General features: G+C 41.9%; 1 protein-coding gene across 7 annotated transcripts in view; it reads right to left on the minus strand.

Annotated features, from left to right (window-relative positions):
• mpp7a (MAGUK p55 scaffold protein 7a) overlaps positions 1-19,806 on the minus strand; it is a 159,670-nt gene that overhangs the window by 79,205 nt on the left and 60,659 nt on the right. For all 7 annotated transcript variants that reach the window (XM_035944633.2, XM_035944634.2, XM_055007126.1 and 4 more), the window contains 2 exons: positions 19,289-19,407; positions 6,318-6,395 (listed from right to left, as the gene is read on the minus strand). In XM_035944633.2, coding sequence (XP_035800526.2) covers positions 6,318-6,395; positions 19,289-19,407 — 197 coding nt within the window. The remainder of the gene's footprint in view (positions 1-6,317; positions 6,396-19,288; positions 19,408-19,806) is intronic.

Here is a 19,806-nt window from a genome sequence, read left to right on the forward strand (position 1 = left end):
ACACAGTCTTGCACAGAGATGTTTTCCTATTATTATATTTTATTGGTTTCAATAAATGTTTTAAAGTCTCATGGTCTAAATACTGGCTTTCACACTCTTAGGAAAAGAAAATTAAAAGGAAATAGTGAATATGTGAATATTCCTCATGCAAATAATCAAATTTAAAGAGACTGAGTTTGAAAATGAAAAAAAAAAGCTTTGAATAGTCAATCCAAATATATTACTAATGCGGTCATTCTTAAAATGCATAAAGTATATCAGTGGAACAAATAAACTTTCATAAAGTATTGTAATGTGACCAACAAGTTAACCGACATACAAGGATGTGCATTTATATGTTGAATCTTTTTAGACATAAACATAAAATATATGTATAAATATATGTATTTTATATTTGATGAATGATGTGAAAAAATCTCTTTGAACAAATAGGATGTATGAGAGACAAACAGTGAAAGGGGTGTTTACTGAATAAGTATGGTGTTTATATCCTCTTACAAGTGTGTCTTGAACAGTTTATCTCACAATGTTTTTGGATGGTGATGCAACTAATGATTAATTTCAATATAGATTATTTTGTTAATTATTTAGCATCAAATCTATAAAATTAAAAAAAAAATCTTAAAAAATGCTCCCCATAATATAAAATAATTAAAAAAAATACTTATATTTGGATATGACACATATTTGCAGGAAAAAATGAAATCATCTGTTTTCCATCTGTTTATTGAAAGACAGCTTTGTAGCGTTTATCTTTCTGTGTTGATAGGCCAATACTCAAGTCATGTAACCTATTAAATAGTCCTGTGGGCAGGACGTTGCTTGATCTCACAGAGTGACACAGAGGCGACTGCATCAGAGCCAAAGCAGTGCAGTTAAAAATGAATTCATTTGATTGGGAATTTGTTTTTAAATTAACAACACCATTACTTAAATAAATGCTAAATACTGGATGTAAAACTGACATAAAGAGCCATTTGGCACTGATGAAATCCTTTCTCTCCATCTGTTTCTTTCCCTTTAGATGTTAAAGGTATGGACTGCAGACCAGTGCTCTCTGATGGCACCCAGTGGCCTGTCCAGGTAACAGCAGGGTGGGTATATACAGTAGATGCTGGGAAGTTGGCAAGAAGAGGAAAAGGTTCCTTTAACGAGAGAAGGGCACCAGGACATACAGTCATAGTTCAGGCGATGGACAGTGATCTGGAACAAAGGCTGGCTTTCAGCTTCCCGTTGATGTGGTTGTGTCTGGCTTTCGACAGGATTGATAGAGTCTGGGTGGATCGACAGACTGGAACTTCCAGAGAGCTGTGTCATGTGTGAGGCTGATTTGCCCTTTTTGATTGATGTAATGTGGTGTTTTACAATCCACAATGGAGCAGGAGTGTTTCTATTGCAGGTCTGATGAGGGCTGGAGAGAGACTGTGTGCTGTAATGATTGTGTCTGTACCTTCAAGAAAGCGTGTGTGCAGTCACCAACTGACATGTCTTTATATGTATGTAATACAGCTCCTTCTCCCAGAGCCAACTATCGATCGTGTTTCAGGCGGCAGTGGCGGTGCTAGTGTGCTTGAGCAGTGGCAGTCACCTGCTGTGCACTCTAGACAGTGCACCCGGGGCCAGACAGGGGTTGAAGTGTCATTTTATGTTAGCAAATAAATTAAGCCTCCATTACCCGAAACCCAAGCTTGAAATCAATTTCATCTAACTGTAGATCTCTCTGCTTGAACTTTAGTCCTCAGCCACCACTTCAATAGCGTTCATTTGGAGCGGTGACACGGGTGAAAAACAATCTGCTTTAAAAATACACTGCAACGCTCTGGGTTGGGAGTGTTTCTTTTTTTTGACTAGTCAAGGAGGGCAGACTTGGGATTGTGGTGTGCTGTGAGATGCTTTGATACACCATCTCTGGGCTGTATCCCGATACCTGATAATCCCAGGGAGACGCTTTGCGGGACATTTACCAGGAAGCATAAATTTGAAAGTCTGTAATTTGACAAACAGAATGAGAACGAAAATCTGTAATGGGGGAGAGAAGATGGAGGCTGATAGTTGGGGGTCTTTTGAACAGTCTATGGACTCTTGCCACAACCTGGGAAGGCCGAGCCAAGAATGAGGGAAGAGAAACAGAAGTGAACCTTCACACTCTGTTGGATTTTTGAATCCGGTGGAATTCTTGTTCTGGCGTTATCTGGTTAGCAGTGTCCTTTGCCAGTACTAACAGCAGGGTAAGAACAAACTCTCAGGGGAAAAAAGAGCTGTAAATGGTATTTTGAGATTACGACAGATTCAGGTTCTGCCATCCTGGTTTGGATAAGGGTCTGGGCTGGTTTGGGAGTTATGTCGCCTGTACTGGTGTCTGTGACCTCTCCAGATTGGAACATTCTGAGTCCTCCAGTGACACTTGTGGCCCGTTAGGTCAGGAAAACCACTCTTGACCACAAGATGGCCTTTCTTTCGTGACAGACTCAAGACACTCTGGACTCTGTCCTCCTCGGTCTTTACACCAACCGACTGTAAAGGTTTCAGGCCCTCTTTCTCTCGTCTTTCCCTTGACTCAGTACTAATTAGGATGATGTATGGCTGTGGGCTCTTTAGAAGGGGTGGAATAGACGGAGGCACTTTGATTACAATAAACAGAGCTGGGGATTTCAAACAAAACCATCCATCCATCCATTATCTATACACCGCTTATTCCTCACTAGGGTCGCGGGGGGGGGCTGGAGCCTATCCCAGCTGACTCGGGCGAAGGCAGGGGACACCCTAGACAGGTCGCCAGTCTGTCGCAGGGCTACATATATAGACAAACAATCACTCTCACATTCACACCTACGGGCAATTTAGAATAATCAATTAACCTCAGCATATTTTTGGACTGTGGGAGGAAGCCGGAGTACCCGGAGAGAACCCACGCATGCACAGGGAGAACATGCAAACTCCATGCAGAAAGATCCCGGGAAAGCCGGGACGCGAACCAGGGATCTTCTCGCTGCAAGGCGAAAGTGCTAACCACTACGCCACTGTGCAGCCCCTCAAACAAAACCACACACCAGTAAAAGTACTTTTCCTCCTCTCCGTTCACCATGCCAGGCTGGGGCTTGGGTTTACACAGGTGTGTGTGTGCGCACATGTGGATGTGAGCGAGGCACTTGCAAGCTTATGTGCACATGTGGCTTTCAATAAATGTTGCAGATGAACAATACGGTAACAAATGTCACGACACTGGACGTGTAGTCGATGAATCAAACTAAATATCTTTTACAGCTTCACCAGATCTGCAGGGCCAGTGGAAGAAAATGCTCATGAGTGGTGCTGTTGGTAATGTTATTATTCGTGTAATGGCTGAAGTGAGTCTTATTAGCAGATTAACGAATGAAGCGAGACTGAACGCAATAAGTGATGCTGCAATGGTGCTTCTGCTCTCTGAATTTGTTTATTATTCAATGTGGTCTCTCCTCCCTTGACTTTTGTTTATATCTCATCTATAGTTTGTCTGCTAAAATGATTTGTCACAGTGTGTCCATCCATCTTCAGCTTTCTTCTGATTGAGTCTTTCTATCCGGTTTCTGCCCGAGGAAAATGATCAGTTTGGCTTTGTGAAGCTGGATTTCCGATTTCGTGGTGGTTAGCTAGACATTTGGGTAGAAAGCAGGCGGCAGGGTAGGCGGTGAGTACAGAGTGGGGACAGTGTAGTGTTATTGTAACAGTGACCGATTCTAGAAAACCAAACTGGGAAAGGAACAGGGTAGGAAGTATGTATGACTGCATGGCTCTATGTTATGGACACACAAGAGGCATTGATCTGTAGTTTCAATCATCACAACGCTACGCTATTATACTGCAAGACAAACTATCAAGCAGCAGACACTTCATCTCTCTGGATTTAGGCAAAGAAAAATTATGTGTGCGTGGGTTTCAAACACAAAAAATACAACAGGACAAGTTAGGCAGAAAAGTTACAATGTGTTCGTGGTTGGGTGACAAATTAAAGGAAAACCTAAATAAATGAGACAAATGCAACTGTTACTAGTGTTACAGTGTCTTTTATACAGAATACAATGAGTATGAAAGTAATCTGAATCATATACAGTCAGATCTCAAACCAGCTGAACACCAATAGAATATATTCAACTGTCATAGGCCTGGGCAATAAAGCACCAGAGATACACTATATTGCCAAAAGTATTCGCTCACCCATCCAAATAATCAGAATCAGGTGTTCCAATCACTTCCATGGCCACAGGTGTATAAAATCAAGCACCTAGGCATGCAGACTGCTTTTACAAACATTTGTGAAAGAATGGGTCGCTCTCAGGAGCTCAGTGAATTCCAGCGTGGAACTGTGATAGGATGCCACCTGTGCAACAAATCCAGTCGTGACATTTCCTCGCTCCTAAATATTCCACAGTCAATGGTCAGCTGTATTATAAGAAAGTGGATGTGTGTGGGAACGACAGCAACTCAGCCACCAAGTGGTAGGTCACGTAAACTGATGGAGCGGGGTCTGGATGCTGAGGCGCATCGTGCCAAGAGGTCGGCAACTTTCTGTAGAGTCGATCGCTACAGACCTTCAAACTTCATGTGGCCTTCAGATTAGCTCAAGAACAGTGCTTCAGCAGAGAGCTTCATGGAATGGGTTTCCATGGCCGAGCAGCTGCATCCAAGCCATACATCACCAAGTGCAATGCAAAGCGTCGTATGCAGTGGTGTAAAGCACGCCGCCACTGGACTGTAGAGCAGTGGAGACACGTTCTCTGGAGTGACGAATCGAGCTTCTCCATACTTGTCGGACTGCATTGTGCCAAGTGTAAAGTTTTGTGGAGGGGGGATTATGGTGTGGGGTTGTTTTTCAGGAGCTGGGCTTGGCCCCTTAGTTCCAGTGAAAGAAACTCTGAATGCTTCAGCATACCAAGACATTTTGGACAATTCCATGCTCCCAACTTTGTGGGAACAGTTTGGAGCTGGCCCCTTCCTCTTCCAACATGACTGTGCACCAGTGCACAAAGCAAGGTCCATAAAGACATGGATGACAGAGTCTGGTGTGGATGAACTTGACTCGCCTGCACAGAGTCCTGACCTCAACCTGATAGAACACCTTTGGGATGAATTAGAGTGGAGACTGAGAGCCAGGCCTTCTGGTCCAACATCAGTGTGTGACCTCACAAACGCGCTTCTGGAAGAATGGTCAAAAATTCCCATAAATACACTCCTAAACCTTGTGGACAGCCTTCCCAGAAGAGTTGAAGCTGTTATAGCTGCAAAGGGTGGACCGACGTCATATTGAACCCTATGGATTAGAAATGGGATGTCACTTACATTCATATGTGAGTCAAGGCAGGTGAGCGAATACTTTTGGCAATATAGTGTATGTACCACTGATAGTAACAATAACAAGAAGAGTGTTCAACAGTTTAATTTAAATGCATTAGAAGCAAACTGAAATAAACACATAAAAAAAGAAAAATGTAAACTTCAGTTGCATTACCCAACCCCAAGCATGTTCTAAGCATGTTCATCTAAGCTCAAACAGTCCATCATATTCCTTGATATCAGAGACCTTTTACCCTATGTTGCTCTACTTGTGGTTTCCTTGTAGGTCTCCCAAGGCGTGGTAGACTGAGGCTACCTGGGCGACTTGTTGTCTTTGAGCTTATACCTCTCCTGGTGAACTTGTGGCTGGCGGGGACTAGTGACTGCCAGTGTCAGCGTGGCTTTCTGATTCAAAAACCTCCACTAAAGTGACACACTCTCAATGACTTGCTCAAAAGGCTGACAGACTTGACATTGAGGAGGCTAGTACGTGGTCCATGTTCAGTGATACCTGGTGTAGACCAAACACTCAGAACCCTAATATCAGTGTAGTATGGTGGCTTCAGTCTGGCTGCGGTGGTCTGTGCACCTCTTTTTTTTATGTGTGTAATGGAGGAAGGTGTGTAAATGTATGCATTTGTTGAGGTTTGCCTTGTGCTAATATTAAACTTATTACTTGTGCACTGTGAGAAATAGGCTAAAGTGGGGCAACTCAAAATTAGCCTTTATTCTTGTGGTCTTGACTAAAAATATGTAAAATATAAATAACAATAATTATAAATGTCCGCTACAATGAAACATTTAACAGAGATACATTTTCAGCTATATAGCCCAGCTCTATGAGAAGGTTGCCATTTAGAAGATTGGTGTTCACACTACCAACATGACTTCCAGAAACTTGTGAACCTAGTGTCATACTTCTGAAGCTGTTCTGAAAGCAACTGGTGGCCCAGTGGAGTGTCTATTTCTTTTGTCAGCAATCTTTACCGAAAAAAAAAGAAGCTTACTTCACGGGCCAGAGCTGCTGCACTGTCCAGAACAGGGATGGGTTTGCTTTCTTCATAGTGCTGCAGCCGCTCATGGATCTGAAAGGACAGATTGTGTTAATCAGTAAGTGTGTGTGAGAGAGAGACAGGGTCAACACTGGGCTACAAAGGCCATGGCAAAGCCTCTCTGAGCAAACACACACACGTGTAAGCAAAAAGTGCACACAAGTAGTCATATGCACTGACGAGCACACATATATGAAAACATGTACAGCCCCCATCCACACCATCTTACACTCACATAAATTCACACAAGATCAAAATAAGAAGCAACGGCACGTTAAACACCAAAAGCACACACACAGATCTTTCAGTCTCTCGACTGAACACATCAGATTGCTTCTAAGTATTTCAGTTAGCTTAGCCACTGTACAAACAATCCAGTTTTCCACCATGCATTTGATATGCCCTAGTGGCCTGGTGAGGATTCCAAATCATTTCAACAGTCTGGTTAAATTGGCTAAACATTTCCTTATCGGCCTCAACACTACAACTGCACAATGTACAGAGACAAAGCTATATCTCTGGAGAGTTACTAAAATGGAAAGTAAGTCTTACTCGTGTGTTAACGTTAACTCATTTACACACACAGAAACACTTCATCACTCAAAAACTGATATGTGAAGCAGAGATGGAATAATTCATACACACAAGCACACGCTTGCACCCACGCACATGTCATCAAACACACGGTTACGCATTGTGCTGCAGCGTACGCACACACAGACACACAAAAAAACACTATAGCTATCCCATTTGTGATTTAAGAGCAGCTGTGCAGGAATGCGTTGACAGCCTACAGGCTGCTGTCAGGTCCCATCAAAGAACAGACAGGGACCACTATCCTCCCAGCAGCCACTCCTGAGTCTCTCCTCATCCCAGCATGGTGAAAAGGAGCTGGGCCATTGGTCTGACTGATAGCTGGGCCCTGGGCCTGGAGCCTCCAGCTGGAAGTCCTAGAAAGCATTCCAGCATGATGGTGGAACAGAAGGCTCTCTGGCTGGGGAGAGTGACAGAGAAACCCCTGGGCCAGTTCGGTGTCTGCAAGGCCAAATCCACACATGTGGAAGCACACATACACACACATGTACACACACAGACACAGACATGCAGATGGAGCAGTGACAATATGCGACAGAGAATCACTCAGCAGGACAGAAAGAGACACGAAAAGCAGTTTGTTTGCTGTCATTTTGTGAGCAGCTACAGATGCTGTGTGCAATTAAAACATCTGTTTTAGGATTGTTAGACATGCTTTTTACTCCTCACTACACAAATTATGTTTTCCAGCTAGACAGCATTCGACAGTAGCTGCAGTGTGGACACTGTGGAATGCTAGTTGGAGTAAGTTGAATGTTATGACATGACACAATCATAGGATGGGATCTGTCCGTACTAAAACATGTTTTTTCTTTAATTTTGGCGCTGGCCTGAAAATTCTGGAGAAGTTCGGAATAGCAACAACACAGGCAGCATGTGTTGATGAGTTCATTTGAGACTCTTCAAGCTGTCATCTCTTTTGAAATAACCACAGAGAAAACGTCCCGTAATTAAAAACATGATGTAGTTCCGAAACACACTGTTAGCCTTCCAAAGACACTTTTATGATTTCATGGTGAAAAAACTGCAACACAACTTTGTGTGAAATATCAGTGCAGATGCATGCCCCTCTCTGCCCAGCAACATCCCACTTTAACCGTTGGCCTTAAACAGCTACAGCCATTTCAGCCAGACTTATCCACAAAGTCTCCTGTGATAAATCATGGCCTGTTAGGACTGTGTCTTGGCCAACAGAGCAGCCATGTTTCAAGGTCAGCTTAGAGGTTCAAATCCCTGTGTAAAGCCGACATTACTCGGCTATAAAACATGGTGCATTAGGCGTGTCGTGAAGGTAATCTGTTGGAAGTTTGAGGCAAGGAGATGGTCGCTCAGCTTAGTTGTAGTACGCAAAAAGCTGTGACTTGTGGACCCTCAGACAACTGAGATGTGAAGTGAAACGTATAGTAATATAGTAGCATAGTATGTACAATATAGTAAATCTGCAATGGCCAAGAGTGGAGCAAGAACCTGCAAGAGAGCAGCAATAAAGATGGGGATAGAAACAAAAAAAATGTTTGTAGTGTTCCTAATGTAAGTTTAAGTAGAGTCAAATGTTTAAGTGGTGCCGAGTTAAATTGCTGTCAGTATGTTCCATGTTTTATGGCATCAAATTTAATTCTGCCATTCAAGGGCAATTCCTGGAAATTTTTATCCTCATCTGTTTAATTTCACATTGCCACGTCATATTTGAACTGTTACTCTGTACTGTTCATGAAGACCCAACAACTCCACCCTGTGCTCTGACTCCTCTGTCTGTTCTTCTACAGTAGAAGCCCGTAAAAGGACAGGCAGGCAGCTCCGGTTACTTCATCTGTCCTGATCATCTTTGTAAGAAAACAGATTAAATAAATGAGAAAGGTTGCCAGTGTCTTCAGCGCTCCAACATACCACAGTCCTAGTGACATCTGCTTAGGTAGTTGTTGCTCCACCATCTCGACTTACTTAGTTACTGTGGAATTTCTCCACTGCTTGGTGAGCAAATGCAAGATTGAAATGCTTTTATTTACAGTTCAGGACACTTTCCAAGTGCCTGTCCATGACGCAGTAATATATTTTAAAGTCATTACCCAGGTTTTTGCATAGCGCACTCTCTGTCCCCTTGGTGAGGCAGCAGTGCTGTTGGAGAATGGGAAAAGTGGCCTGGTGGAATAAAAAAAAAAGAAGAAAAAAAAGAAACAAAAACAGTGAGAGACAGTGTGTTAGAGCCAAAGAGGGCTTAGCTCAAACCAGAACGCAGTCCAGGACACAGCCGAATCAAAACTGGGGTTCTGAAATTTCTGCGATGAGAAATGTAGTGCTACTTCTATGTAAAATAAGGCAGAAGAGTCACAGTCAAAATACTCAAAAATCCTGGAAGCTTCAATAAGTGGAGGATGGGAAAAGATTAATGAATGAACACCTTTACTGAGAGCTTCAAAAAAAGGAATGTTACAAAGAAGTAGTGTGTCCCGTCTCCACAGAGGCCTCAGACTAAGTTGTGTTTGCTTCCAGAAATACCCTGCAGGCTTAAAATACACATAGCAACATATGAGAAGAAAAGTATGAAGAAAAACACTAACATGGTTAAGAACTGATATGAGAAAATACCAATTAGGATGGACTGGAGGAAAAACACAACATTCATCTTCATCTTTTTCAGACAAAAACTCCAACCACTGCTCAGGATCACTGTTGGGGTTTAAGGTCAGATACCATAGAGACCTTTCAAAAAACTTTACGTAATAAAATGCAGTATTTCAAACTGCATTTATGTTTTTTTCATGATCAAAGCACATGCAGCAATAAGAATAGCAATGACTAGTTGTAGCCTCGATTGTCAACGTGGAGGCATAGCCAAGAAAAAAGGCATGGCTTACAAACACTAATCCAGAGATACTACTGCAAGTAAAGTCTGGCACACAAAAGGAAGAGAGCATGCAAGAAAGTCAAAGTTTGACAGATGGAAAGGTGTGCTGATGGAAGGAGAAAGAGGTCTGGAGATCACAGGGCTGGATAGTGTTTCTGTTCCTGAGTCCTGCAAGGAGTCTCGAGGCCTCTGGTAAATGTCCACTGCCCAGAAAACTTCACAATGGACCGGTAAAAGCTGACGATCTCTCTCCCACTCATTTGTATATCTACCCACCAGAATGGATCCAGTATCATGCCTCTGTTAATCCACCCAGGTCTGATCTCTTGGTCCGATCCAGAACACCTTGTCAAGGCACCATGGCCTGGTGGACTGGATCAGGTCGGGGAGACGAGAAGGGGAGATAATAGACAGATGTGCGGAGCTGCAACTGGAATTGCTGTGAAATGATATGTTTGCTCAAGAAGCATAAGGAGAATTGTTGAGATTTGCTTTTTCTCCTGTCACAGTAGGTCAGCTTACAGACTTCTGACTTTAGCTCTTGTCTGATGGAATCTGATTTTGGACACTGTGCTGAGGTTTGTGAACAATCCTGCAGATGAAAGTACCATTCTGTTAGTCTGTTGAGGGAAAAACTGACCAGTCCTGCTAAATTAAGTTCATGCTCACCAAGATAGTGTTCATGGTGGTTGACCTGCTTAAGTATTTAACTAAGCCTGCTAAATGTAGCATGTTGTTTTTCACAAACTACTTGATACAAATATTGAAGGTTAAATTCAATATTATTTTTCATTAGTTAGTAATGACAAATTAAAAAAAAGAAACGTTCAGAACAAACTGTGATAACACCACATTTCCTGGGTGATGAGTTCACAGTGCATAGCAGTATCATCTCTTTGATATTTTATTCGGCATAGATTGCCGTATGGAATCCTGACTCTTGAGAGTTAGTGCTCACACACAACAGAACACAACCATTACCTCTTGATTGCACCTTGTACACTGCTGCTTTTTACCAAAAACAGAGAGATGAGAAATAACAGGTAGGACAGCACTGAGCAAATGTGTATGTATTCTGTCAACTTCTATGTCTGAACTTAGATTGACTCAATAATCAGTGGAAGTAATTACTCACAGACAATACACAGTATCGAAAAGTGGCAGCTTTAATGGATTTTATGGATCTGCCACCACTGGAAATACCAATCTGTAGAATTGGTAGAAGAATGAATGATTCTGCCATTCATTTTTTTCATGAGGTTAATTTTTCAAATATGACAAAAGTCCTACCCTGCAACAATGTCTTCAGACATATGAGTACGTCTGGTCATCAATTGTCTAAGAAATTATTTATAACGGTATATATATAATCATAGCACATGTTTCTATAGAGCCATGCCCTTTGAACAAAGAACTCACACAAATCCAGCACCTTTCCTTGACCAAGACATAATACACAGGGGCCTGGGGCCTGAGCTTGTTTCTCATTTGTTGTGGAAAAGGCCTGGAGAATGTGACGCATAATTAAAAACTGACAGCAGATCCAATGGATGAGTGAGAGAGAGACCAGGGCAGCTGGCCAAGTATTTATGACAGCTGCATCATTTACATAAGGGGATACATTTCCTCTTGGAGCTCTTGGAAAAGGAGGCAGAGCGGGCCCTGACACACCTCCACACACATGATGTACTCTGTAAAGCAAGGACATTGCACGGCACAGTCACGCTCATACACACATATAGAAAACGTTTTGAGAAACAGCTAAAATATAAACTGCATGTTGTTTGTTTTTGTTTCCGCATCTAAATTTGTACGGTGCAAAAACATCACCAGCAAAAAACAAAGGAAAGTGACATGCATCATGTGATATATAGTCACCAATGGGTTAACAAGCAGTATAATGATATCATGATAATGATGGTGGGAATAACGCCAGCACAAATGCATCTGACGTCCTGACTCAGACTGATTTGAGTACTCGTGAGGCACTCAATACAACATATAAATATGCTCAGACAGTCTTTAAAAGCTCCAGGTGAGCCCATGATGTCTTGAGGCAGTTCTTGGGCCAAGAGGGAGCCATAAATACACTATATGGCACCATGAACCCAATTTTCCATATTTTATGTATTGCTTCTATGCTGCATGTCCTATTAAGATGGGTTTCATATCGTATAGACCTTCTGGTTTCACTTTGTGCAGTTTTTTTTTCCCAAAGGAATACAAATTTGGGGTCAACCAAAGTGACCTGGAATAATGGTTGTGGGATCACTCTAGAGATTTTCCTTGATTACCAATACAGATATTTGACTGATAGAATGAGGACTGGTGGATGTATTGCTCTCCCCTCATTTTAACTGTCCCTCCAGCACTAGACATGGCTCAAGTCAATGAGTTTTAAGGTTATTCGGTAGTCAGCAGCATACTGTGCTGGTCGACTGTAATAAGTTCCCCTCTTCCTTTTCCCTGTCCTTATCACTACCTTGACTATGGCTTCTGCTAATGTCATCTTCCTTTTCCTGCTCAGTTTAGAGATGCTAGTTTGTGGAGTATACCAGTGCATGGAATTTTTAGCATGCAAGTAAGGTTTTCAAATCACAAACTTGTGGCTTGTGTCAGAAAGACTATTTTCTAGCAACACATGGCAACCTTTTTCACTGAGAATAAAAACTACAATCTAAAATCTACACTGAGATGATAAACTCAACTGCTAGATAAATATGAAGACAGCACATTCCCTATAAGGATGCAGGATGCCTGGTCTAAAGTTGCCTGCAGGTATTTGCTGAACAAAGGTTCCTCTTCCCCTCAAATACTAAATACAGACCTCAGTGAACGTACTGACAACAGATAGTACAGGTGGATCTCTGAGGTGGTACAAGTTTACAATGCGAGTCCTGAACCAGAGATTACTAGCCAGGTTTTACTGCTGCGTACAGGGTGCCGGGCTTGAAAAGCTCACAGAGGACTTTAGTAATAAGAGTGTGAGGAGTGTGACCGATTTCTTTCTTGTGATCTTCCTTGGTAATGAGGAACAAGGGCCAGGCATGGTTTGATCTATATGGTAAATGCTGAAATAGTTGCTGGCAAGGAGTAGAGGATGGGCAATACAGGGTATGATTTGTTGGCGGTGGTAACTTGTTTTTTAAATGCTCTGACATGAAAGCATTACGGTTTAGCCATATGAAGTGTGTCACTGCCTGATGTATGCTGCTTCCCAAAGTAATTATGTAGAAGCATGGACCATATTCTCACAGTCGAGGGACATGCAGACTAAATTCAATGCCGATCTCAGCACGGAGACCTGCTGGAACACTCAAACCAAAAATCACAATCAGGCCTAAGCCATGAGGAGAATGATTTTTAGGCCACAGTTACAGCAGTGGAGCTCAGCTGGAAATCTTACAATTAACATGTAACTACTAAACCGGCAATGTTGTGCCAGCCTCAGGTCAACAGAGCATTCGTTTCTTGATAAGTTATGACAGAATCTATAGGACCATTCCCTAATGCTGCCAGTGTTGCTGGACTGCGTCTGTCTCCATCAAAAAAAGACACTTGGCTGCAGTAGTGTACCAGCCCTGAGACCATCAGAACGTTTTTACCAACCTTCTCTGTGTGCCCGTTATACAAGGAGCACATGAGAATCATGCTGAATGTGTGTTCCAGTTCCAGCCACCAGGTTTAACAACTTTTCAAAATCAGAAATGGCAGTGTTGCAGCAATTTTTGCATTAAAAAAGTACACAATGCATCTTAATTGTTTTTACTGGTAGCACATGCCTAAAAAAACTTCAAACAAAATTTTAAAGCTGACAGCGAAGTAAAAGCCACTGAATACTTGCACAAGTCATAATCTGAATACTTATTTGTTTTAATAATCAATAGATTATTCAACTATCAAAATAGTCATTAGTTACAGCCCCAAAGGTGAGTCATAAAGCTTGGAGGGCTAGCTACAGCTTGATCCTGTTATTTATTCTGTCTGGTGCTCAAGGAATACAGTCCAGGTTGTCTGAAAATGAGCTCATTTATCAAGAATAGTTGAAACTTTCCACTTGGGTACAAGCATCAGCTGCAGCACCTTTACATGTCATTAAAGACCTGCAGCACTGAAGAACAAACTGGCAAGCACACATCAATATTGCTGTGAAACAACGAAGCAAGGGCCAAGCCTATTAGCAACTAACAGAAGCAAAATTTATGGGAAAACGACTGACCACAAAATGAGGGATCTCAGAGCCTACTTAAAGGCCTGCTGACAGAAACTTGGTCTTAAAGGAGAGCCCCACCTGAGGCAGGTGGAAATTGAATATTGTATTATATTTCCTGTGGCTTTTTGTGGAGCGGGAACTTGGCAGTGGAACAGTGAGCGTGGCGGAATTTATAGAAAGTACATTTGAGTAACCCCCTTTAATTGAATAGAGTCGAACTGTCTGCGTCATTTTAGCTATGCTAACTATACACAACCGCACTCACATTTCATGTCAGTTCCGATGCTGCGGCAATGAAAAGTAGGTATAATGAGGCAAACTTGTGAGCCCCAAGCCCTGCTGAAAGACAATATTAGAAAATATTTGTTTCATCTCTGTGACATAATCGCATTAGGAGGATTGGGAGAGGCTGTCCCAACTGTCTGATGAGGGCAGGTGAGGAGAGACAGAAAGAACTTCAGTCTGGTTTAAGTCTCCATGTGGGACTAAATTCTCTTCTTCTTTCTTGTCTCTCTCTCTCTCTTTCTTTCTCTCTCTCTCTCTATCTATCTCCAGCACCTCCTTCTCTAGACCTTCTCTCTCCTTCCAGACAGACTGACCAGTAACTGATGCGCTGTAATTACCTCAGGTGAGGCCTGAGCGTTTCCATATGAGCAACCTGAGTTGCAGAGCCTGTCAGATTAACATGATGTGTGTGTTTTCTCTCCAGTGTTTAACCTTTCCCAAAGTATCCCCTTCACAGCCTTGTGGAATAAAAGGTGGAATCTGTTGCGATTTGGTGGTGGGGCTTTAGAGGAAGGGGACAATTAAGGTTTTATTAATGGTGTGCCATTGACGTTAGCCATGTTCACCTGAACGTTGCGTCTGACTGCTGGTCTCTGCTGTAAGGTGAGATGCTTGTTCTGTACTTCTGTGTGTTTCCAAGTTTGCCTGTCTGTCCATTTGGCTCACTAGTTGACAGGCTGGCTCACATCTCAGTACCAAGTAGAAAGCAGAGGAAACACACAGTTCTGCTTGTCTGGAGCAGGGCAGTTTCCACTTATGCTTCTGTGTTAATGATAAGAGACGCTAAAAGCAGCTCAGTTTCTCTTCACTGAATGAAAAGAAAGAATAAAAAGGTTGGTGGAAGGGGCTAATTTTGTTAAAGAAACAATGTGGTTCTTTGATGTTATACAAGGTGTGGCTATTAAAAAATGAAACTGGGCTTATGTAAGTTGCACCACAGTGCAGACACGCAAACCCACGTGGTGCACATTGGCCAACAGGCAAGAATCAACACCACAGAAAGTTTCAGTCCATTTGAATTAAATAACATTTAATTACACCATTATTCTCATTATTCAATAGCTACTACTTGTACTGATGTTTTTGAACATTTTATGTCTGCCATGGCAAGACCTTGCCATAACTGTATTGTATTGGTGTACTTACTCTGGTACAGCAGCAATACATTAGCTTAGACCTTGAGTGATAGTAGAAAAGTGTACTCACGTAGACCTCAAAGTGAGAACCACACATGAGCACAATTTCAATCAAATTTTGTAATGTCATTCATAGGGTTAATTTTTACCACTGAACCTTTCTTTTATGAAGAAAGGGAAACACTTCAGAGAAGTCCCTGCCTTTTTTTTTTTGGCATTGCTGATATTGCAGAGACATTGTGTTCCTGTTTATCTATGCAGCCACTCTATGGAGGGATCAGGAAAGTAAGTTTGTCCAGCTTCACCTGCAGGACCCCAAGATGCTCCTACATCAAACTGAATATTTCATTTCTTGCATTCTGTGCTTCACCTCGCACCTCCAGGAAAATCTCTAATGGGAACATTTAAGATACTTAAACAACTTCAAATTTCTCTTCATTAGAGCTGCACCAATCCCCCTGCTAATCAATTAGCAGTCACCAATTAAATTAATCACTGACTAGTTTGAGTAATTATTTAAGAAAAAAGCTAAAATTCTCTGATTACAGCTGAAATGTAAAAATTTGTTGGTGTCTTTGCTTGACCAATGCCGGTAAACTGAATATCTTTGGGTTGTGGACAAAAAAAAGACACTTGAGGTTGTCATCTTGGGCTCTGAAAAACATGAAACAATATTTTTCACCATTTTCTGACAGTTTACAGACCAAACAAGTGATCAATTAATTTAGACAATAATCAACAATAAAGTAAATTGTTATTTGCAGCCCTATTCTTTACAAGAGCAAAAAGTTTGGTGGTTTGCATCCACAATCTACTTCTTCCAGCCAGGTAAAGTGAGAGCTTCTCCTACACTATCATTCAAAAGTTTGGGGTCACCAGGCCAATTTCATGTTTTCCATGAAAACTCACACTTTTATTCATGTGCTAACATAATTGCACAAAGGTTTTCTAATCATCAATGAGCCTTTCAACACCATTAGCTAACACAATGTAGCTTTAGAACACAGGAGAGATGGTTGCTGGAAATGTTCCTCTCTACCCCTATGGAGATATTCCATTAAAAATCAGCCGTTTCCAGCTAAAATAGTCATTTACCACATTAATAATGTCTAGACTGTATTTATGATTAATCTAATGTTATTTTCATTGAATAAAACAATGCTTTTCTTTCAAAAATAAGGACATTTCTAAGTGACCCCAAACTTTTGAACGGTTGTATATATGCTCCCTCTTCACCACAAAAGTCCAGTTTAATGTTTGTTTCCTACAATTAGGAGTGTTCAAAAGGAAAATTTTTTGTGCAGTTCATTCAAAGTTTTCAGTACTCAAGCTAAAAAGCTTGCGGGGACATGGCACACTTGTCTGAACTCCACTGACACATCCTCCCCTCTGAGGTCCTCTTGAAAGATTAGCTAGGTATAATCAGGAGTGGTTAGAGGGCAAGGTGAAGTCTGAGAGCTCCACCCTCATGCCTGGCTAAATATTACAGAAACATAATGCCACCTTCATTAGCATCACTCTATCTGCCCCACACTATGTAGTGTTTTCTTTGGGGCCGGTGGGAATGAGAGACTGAACATGCACAGGCCCTGCCCATCATTATCCATGTTCAAGACGCCTTTTTCTTTGGCCATCCATAACAATCCAGGCATCAAATGAAACCCTTCTGGTTTCCTCAAGTCCCGACATCAGGGCTTTACTTCAGCGTCTGAGGTATGCCATAATTCAGCCACTTTTACACGCTCACATTGGCGCGTTACAGCTCTGGATCCTGAACAAACATGCTTACACAGAAAAGATTTCTTTAAAGGGAGGGCTGAAAATTATGTCAATTTTTCTCTCTCAATTGTCTCTGTGACATAATGACTCTGGCTGGAGGAAGGGAGACCACCAAAGGGGGAAATATATCATGCCAACACATGAAAACAGTACTGAGTGTTCTTTCAAAATAAAGACCTTATACAAAGGATACAGTCAAACGTTACGATTAGAGAAGTTTTCTTAGCAATTGAGTCATAAAGCATTCTCTGGAACGTCAATGAAATAAAGAAAGAGGTGGAGCTGTCGTTACACATAGTTGCAGGATAACAGTGACTTAAAATACAGATTTACAGTACAAAACCACTATCCAGCAAAATATTCTACCTCCAGTTCTCTCTCCAAAAGCAGAGGGTGGAGATAGAGATTGGCTACAGATTGCAGAGAATCCCAAGTGGAGATGAGGTTATAGCAGACAGACAGAATGTGTTACATTCATTACTTCAGTCTGTCTGCTAGCATATAAAGATATCAAGTGTGCTCATCTTCTCCCTAAAGTCTGCAGCTATCTAGTTTAACAGCCAGTAACCAAACCACAGGCCCATTCATGCTGGTAGAGGGGGCAGTCAGAAGACCTGGGTGGGTAGACTGCTCTGGAAAGACAATAAACTGTAATGTCTGAAGGAGACTGGAAGAAGGGAGGGTGAATAAAGAAGCATGAAGCAAAGGTGCAAATGTGTGCATTAATGTAAAATTGGCTCATGGGTGGGAGACAGAGGGTTCAGATTCTCCTCCGTCCCGTGAAGGGAAAGATGTGACTATAAAGGTGGTAGAGTCAGACAGCATTCAAGGGAGGTTCCTGATTCAGTCTTTTCATACTGTCTGTGTAGCCCAAATGTAAATCCTCCTAGATGCCCTATGTTAAAATGTCCAATGTTACAAAAGAAATAAACAGCCTGTTACAAAAAACTGTTTTGGTCACTGCTGCTAATTTCCCCAATCGTGACAAGTGTATGGCCTTAAATGGTATTAAGGCTTAAAGTGATAGAGTGGGTGCTGTCATAGGACGGTCCATGGCGGAGAGATGTTAGCACCTCAGCTCCACTCATGTTCCTCCTCTTCACTCATTTTTGGATTAGACAGGAGTTAGGAAAAGACAGACTCTGCCAAAACGGTGACGGCCAGAGTCTCTGTACGAAAGTTCAAAACCACTATTCAGGAAACCCATGAGTTACGCCACAGAGGGTTTGTCTATCTTTATATACAGTCAATGGTCGCGCCTCAAGCCAGAGCTTGTTGGATGGATGGGGGGATCTTTTCTTTCTGTTGTTCTTTTAAATATTTTTTCTTTTATTATTGGGATTGAATGAATTTGAATTCTAAATTTAAATGCGATGCAAGTTAGAATTTCATTTTAAGGAACATATGGTGTGTTGAAGACTGTCAGTTGTATGTGCAGTTTCTCATTCATCCAGGTCATGGTTATCCAAAGTTGTTTAAAACAATCCAACTGGACTTTAAAAAAGTTCCTTGAAGACGTTTCACCTCTCATCCAAGAGGCTTCTTCAGTTCTGGTGGTGGTTGATGTTGCCTCAGCTTATAAACTCTGTGAGGTGTGGTCAGTGCTATTCACATTCCGACGACCATTGCTAAGGCCCGTCTGGCTCCTCAACGATGGTCGTTGGGAACGTCCAAGCCCATCCCAACGACCATCGTGAAATGTCTTCAAGGAACTTTCTTAAAGTCCGGTTGGATTGTTTTAAACAACGTTGGACTGTCAGTTGTAGTTCTTATGCTGAGATTACCGGATACAGAACTGTTACTCTTTAAATTACATGAGTACATCTGTATGCAGGGTAAACAACACATGATCTGCAACAGCATGACTTTCTACACCAGTAAGATTAAAATTGTTACCTTCATAGTATGTACTTATACAGAGGAGAAATGCCTGATGTCCTTGTAGTGATATGGTAAGAGCACCATGGGTACTACATCAGAATATCATAAACAAACCACTAAAAGAAACTTCAATACTTAAAGCATAATTCCTAACTGAAAGAAGTGGGTTTGTTGGTTTTGTGTTTTGTTTTACCTTAACAAGCGAGTGGAGGCTTCTCTCTCCAAACATGTCCTGAAGGAAGGTGTTGTCCTCAGGGCGGCTGACATGAGGCTGCAGCTGGGATGGCAGGGCCGCCAGCAGCTCATACAGGCCTGCAGGGGGGAGGAGGAAACAGAGGGTCAGCATGGCAGGGGGGAGGTATGACAGCATATATGCACAGTCACACACAACACACAGACGTAGACACAGATGTGCAGACATATGTAGTACAATAATAAAGGGCAGCGGCTGTGTAAAGAACAGACGCTCTGTACGTGTGCATGAATACATATACACCCAAACACACACACAGTCAGGAGACAGAAAATGGACAGATGTGTAAACCTACATGAAAGAAAGCCTATTCTAGTGCTCAAGAATCAGCACTTACTAGTGTTATTTTTGTTTGTTTTATTTTCTATCGATGTTCCCTACATGTTTGCACTATTTTCTTTGCTGCCGTAGCATTGCATATTTCCCCACTGTGGGATTAATGAAGGTTTATCTTATCT

This window comes from Amphiprion ocellaris, chromosome 22 (genome assembly GCF_022539595.1).
Source record: "Amphiprion ocellaris isolate individual 3 ecotype Okinawa chromosome 22, ASM2253959v1, whole genome shotgun sequence".
NCBI lineage: Eukaryota > Metazoa > Chordata > Actinopteri > Pomacentridae > Amphiprion > Amphiprion ocellaris.